Raw genomic sequence first — 5,414 nt, forward strand, 5'->3', positions numbered from 1 at the left:
GTATTTTGTTTCCTGGTCCCAATAACAGCCCAATAAAAATAAGATCTCATAAAAACATGCGAAATTTTTTGGTGCAAATGTGTAAAAGCGAATGCCGTCCATCTGATTCTCATCTGAAACCCGTGGTTAATCTCAACATCCTTACAGAAGATGAGTTATTTTAGATATTTCATACCTACAGGATTTTCTGCAAATCAACATTGAGCCGGCCTTACCTGTTACCTCAAAGCCCAATAACATGTGGCTTCTTCACGCCGGGTTCCCACTAAAGAAACATCGAACCTGGACACTTCGCTCCACGGCTCCTATGTCCAGATTCAACGAACGTATGCGACTACTATACATGGAAATATAGATGTGAAGATTACGGAGTGGGTGGGGCCTGAATCAGCAGTGCATCATCCCAGTAATAGGAGTAGCATGTAATCTCTACCTTTTCCGCAGTCAAAACCGGATCAAGCCGGATCAAAGATCGCCGGTGTCATCCATGAGGTCGACGAAAACTGCGGGACACCACAAAAGGACAGCTTGTTTTTCCTTGTTCCAGCTGCCCTTTCACCGAGGTGTCACAAGAAGCTCTCATCGAAACACTAGTAAATTCGATTTCAAAAAAATGAACGCAAGGCTTGTTTTGTTTCCAACGTCTCTAGTTTTCTTTTTTCGGATCGTCGTTAAATCACAACACCAGAGGGCGGGTATACCAGCACGGGTCCATTTCTCACTTTTGAAGGACAGGGATGCCAGTGGCTACAAAAAGAAATAAATTAGCCCATTTGGAGCATAGTAACAATTTTCGTCGCTAAAAAAAATCAATCTGTTTTATATGGAAAGCCTGCCTTCTTCTGTAACGGAGAGAGTGAGCGAGGCACGTCATTCACAGCGTGGTAGCGAGGGATCTTCAGTGGATAATATGGGGTGCGACTAAGTTCATTCGTATGGTTAAGTTCCAAGTAGCTCTCTGGTTAGAATAAGAGGAATTCTATTAAACAGTGACTTTTAGTTTTTTGAGTGAAATATGTGGGAATGATTCTTTAAAATGAATTAGAAACTAAAAAACAGCTTCACCTGATTCACTTCCTGCACAAAATCACTTACTCTATATAATTTATTCTAAAAAATCACTTTCAACCATAAAATTACTTCTACTAAAAAATTAGTCTCCATAAAAAAATTAAATTAAAAAAAAACACTACCAATCAAACCTCAAACAAGCCAAGGCGAAACCCGGCGAGCTCATCACGCCACAGGCGTGTAAAGTGAGCGCAACCGCCAACCGTATTTTGGTATGTTTGTATTTTAAAAGGAAGACAAAAAATGGGATTTTTTTTACTCTCGCTTCGTTCCATTCTCCCAAATAAAAACCAGCGGCGGCGGAGCAAACCCTCTCAAACGCGACCCCAAATTCTCCTTTCTGATTTCGCAGCAGTCGTTCCTTCGACGAGGTACGGCTCGATGCTGCAATTCCTCGTCTTTTTTTCTTCGTTTCTTTTTTTTTTGGGGGGGGGGGGGGGGGTGTTGGAGGAGGGGGCGGGGGACGGGTTGGTCGGGATTTCTCCTTGCGTTTGCGCTGATACGAGATGGTTAGGTTCATCTCTGGAGGGCTCGATCTTGCTCGTTGCTCGCGCACGATTAGGGCAGGCAACGTCATGGGATTGTTGGTACGGTCGTTGGATTGATTCGCGGGTTGAAAGGGGCGTCCTTCGAAATGCCCATCTAGGTTTGAGTTATCATGTTGGTAATTTTAGCTCTAGCAGCATTGGGTTGTGACGACACGCGTGAGTTTGATTGAGTGCAATTCCAAGGTTACTCTTTATTAGTTGATTTTACCTCGAGCAGTATTGAGTTGTGATTTTAGCTCAACAAGTATTGAATCGCGATGGCACGCATGGCATGGCTTGGGACGGGAAGGGTTGCTCTGAGCTCCCGTTGAATTGCCTACTATTGTCGAATTCTGTGTTTTCCTAAAATGTTCTCATTACCATTCAGATCAGACAACCCTGTTTTGATTGCAATTGTAAGGTTACTCTTTAGTTGATTAGCGTTGCATTTGTTAGATTCTAACCACATGCATAAATTGGGCAGGCTGCTGTGATTCCTCGTTTGATGAATGATAAATTGGTGATACGAAGCAACTAAGGACAACAAGATTGATGGTGTGATGTAATTGGGTTTAGGAAGGTAGGAAGCAATAGTTTTGATGGACCATCTTGCTATCCTTGCCAGTGAGTTAGGTGATGCATCAGATTTTGAGGTTGATGGCATCAATAACCTCAATGAGAATGATGTCAGTGACGAGGAGATTGATGCCGAGGAGCTGGCCCTGCGAATATGGAAAGATAAGATCAAGTTCAAGAGGATCAAGGAGAGGCAGCAGAAGCTTGCTATGCAGCAGTCAAAACTGGAGAAGTCCAAGGCAAAGAAAATGTCCGACCAGGCCCTCCGCAAGAAGGTGGCAAGGGCCCAGGATGGGATTTTGAAGTACATGCTCAAATTGATGGAAGTGTGCAATGCACGAGGGTTTGTTTATGGGATCATTCCTGATAAAGGTAAGCCTGTCAGTGGTGCATCAGATAACATTAGAGCCTGGTGGAAGGAGAAGGTGAAGTTCGATAAGAATGGGCCAGCGGCAATCGCAAAATACGAGGTTGAGAACTCAATGCTGAGCAACGCTAAGAGCAGTGGAACCAAGAACCAGCATAACTTGATGGATCTCCAAGATGCCACTCTGGGTTCATTGCTGTCGGCATTGATGCAACACTGCAGTCCACAGCAGCGCAGGTATCCATTGGATAAGGGTGTTCCGCCCCCATGGTGGCCATCCGGGAATGAGGCATGGTGGATTGCTTTGGGCCTTCCAAAGGGAGAAGCGCCGCCATACAAAAAACCACATGATCTAAAGAAGGTTTGGAAAGTTGGAATTCTGACAGGTGTGATCAAGCACATGGCCCCAAACTTTGATAAGATCAGAAATCATGTAAGGAAATCAAAGTGTTTGCAGGACAAAATGACCGCAAAAGAGAGTCTGATTTGGCTGGGAGTTTTACAACGTGAGGAGAAGTCTATTTACAGTGTTGGCAGTGGTCTATCAGAGACTACCCACCATAACACTTCAGGGGAGAGAAATGAGGACATATATAGCAGCAGCGATGAGTATGATGTTGACCACTTGGAGGAGCCTCCTCGTTCAACATCATCCAAAGATGACGAGGGAGATCCTCAGCCTGTTTTGCAAATAAGAGAGGTGCACACCTCAACTACAGGAAATAGAAGAAGGCGTCATGATAAACACTCCAACCAAGTACTTAGTAATGAAGAAACTAATAAAACACGAAAGAGGAAAAGCCCCCCAGTCCATTCTCCATTTTCTGAGCATGAGGCTGAAGTGACACAAAGAAGTGGTAATCCATCAGAAATTTTGAGCAATACAATTCGTGATATGAACAGATTTGACCAAATGGAGGTGGTGGGTATGGCTAACCAGCTAAGCCTCAACCATGTCAGTGTGATTGGAGATTTACAACAGCAGCAAAATTCTCAAGGGAATTTACTATCGCCTGGTGCTGTGATTAACAACAATAACATTAACCAGACTGCAAATGCTACTCCGTCAAGCATTTATCTGGGAGACCAGCCTTTAGCTTGTGAAGGCAGTGATATGGCCAACTCATGGTCTGGGAACTCCTTTCAACATGGTATTGCTGTTGGACTTGGACCTGTTGGTTTTAACACTTCACCAATTGTCCATCAGACTTCGTCAATGCAGCAATCACTACCATTGCATATGGATCATCATGTGCCTATCATGGGAACAGGAGTGTTGGCTGAGAGCACTTCTTACAGTCATCATATGGCAGGCAGTGTGAATTCCAGTGCTGTTGCTGGTGAGATGCATCAGTTCATGGATGATACTTTCTACAGCGAGCCCGATGATAAGTTTGCAGGACGTCCTTTTGACGGACTTCCTTTAGACTTTGTTCCTCTTAGTAGTCCAATGCCTGACTTAGACGATTTGCTGGACGATGATGATTTGATGCAGTACTTGGGAACATGACAAGGTAATTTTTCTTTTTTATTGTCACTTCTTTGGTTACCTAGAATTTCTTTGATCTATTTGCAAGTAATTGAGCTCAGCAGCAATTAATTCCTTTAGCGTTGTCAATTGCACCCTGTCTATACCCTAGTTGTATTCAGTGCTGTTCTTTCTCCTTCTATCTGACCTTATTCCTGACTTGTTTTAATTTTTGTCAGAGATGAGTGAAAAAAAGCATGTGGAAACTCTCTATTCATGGCTTGTTCTTTCTTCGTCTTTCCAGACCATCTTGGCGGCTACTCAGGTTTGCAGTGTTCAATACCTAATCACTGGGGATCGATGGTGTATGTGCAGCCTGTAAAGAGAAATTTTCATGACATGCTGCAGCTACTGAACGATCCGGTGCCGTGCCTATTGGCTATTGCTTAATTTGTAATAATGTAATTTAGGGTGCTCTCCTAACTGTACTGGATGCCAAATGCCATATTGCCATGAGCTAGCAGCCTAGCCTGTAGGGTACTTATTAGGAATATTTGTCGCCATGCGCTGGCGAAGAATTTCCGCATCCGATAAAGGATTTTAGCATTGTACACATGCATTTTTTTTTTCCGTTTTAACCTGGGCTTGTATCTGCCTTTGCATTTTCCTGGTCTCTCGTCGATGCACCTTGATTTATCGCTTATGAGTCGATACGACTGATCATGGTGTTCTTGACCCCCCCCCCCCCCCCAAAAAAAAACCGAATGATCATTGGAGGTCCTGTTCATGCAGGCATACTAATGCGAACCAGGCCATGACTTCAAGCTGATTGTTGACCGAGGTGCTCGATATTTTCACAGATACGTGTGCCATGTTTCACGCCTACTGTCCCTTGGTTAGGCCCGTGCGCCGCTGACATGAACAGAACGCGGCGAACCATTTTCATGCTACTACAGTGGAAACCAGCGCGGGCGAGTGCACGCTTTCGCGCGCGAAGCGTTCGCCACCGCGCTCAACTTGCCTCCTTGCATATGCCGCTGAGACTACGCAGCCACCGCGATCCGCTGCCCGGACGTCGAGGTATGGGCTATTGCCTCTCTAGGCCGGGCTGGGCCTTTAAGGCAACTCACAAACTGAGGGTAGATACACGGGTTATTTCGTCTCTATCTCTTTCACCAGATATTTATATATGTTGGTTTTTTTATCTACGATATGATGATTTTTTCACCTACATCTACAGCACGAATCTTAACATAAATAAACGGTTTTATGTTACATTTCAAAAATGCATATGCATATCACTAAGCGTCATAAACATTGTGCATGTTGTTTATGATGAATTTTAATGTTTTTTCTACATTTTTGATAATTTAATCGATGCCGTAAAAATTGCTAGGATATATGT

The 5,414-nt window shown here is 43.9% G+C and overlaps 1 protein-coding gene across 2 annotated transcripts; it reads left to right on the forward strand.

The window, feature by feature from the left end:
* The first annotated feature begins 1,303 nt into the window (after nucleotides 1-1,303).
* Nucleotides 1,304-4,676, forward strand: LOC133895667 (ETHYLENE INSENSITIVE 3-like 3 protein). Of its 2 annotated transcripts, none has more exons than XM_062336131.1 (3): nucleotides 1,304-1,442; nucleotides 2,083-4,055; nucleotides 4,249-4,676. In XM_062336131.1, exon 2 carries the CDS (start codon nucleotides 2,198-2,200, stop codon nucleotides 4,049-4,051), a length of 1,854 nt encoding a protein of 617 aa, XP_062192115.1. In that variant the 5' UTR covers nucleotides 1,304-1,442; nucleotides 2,083-2,197; the 3' UTR covers nucleotides 4,052-4,055; nucleotides 4,249-4,676. The 2 variants fall into 2 exon arrangements, with proteins under 2 accessions (XP_062192115.1, XP_062192116.1); XM_062336132.1 differs by having other exon boundaries at nucleotides 4,314-4,676.
* The last annotated feature ends 738 nt before the right edge of the window (nucleotides 4,677-5,414 follow it).

This window comes from Phragmites australis, chromosome 16 (genome assembly GCF_958298935.1).
Source record: "Phragmites australis chromosome 16, lpPhrAust1.1, whole genome shotgun sequence".
NCBI classification, from domain to species: Eukaryota; Viridiplantae; Streptophyta; class Magnoliopsida; order Poales; family Poaceae; genus Phragmites; species Phragmites australis.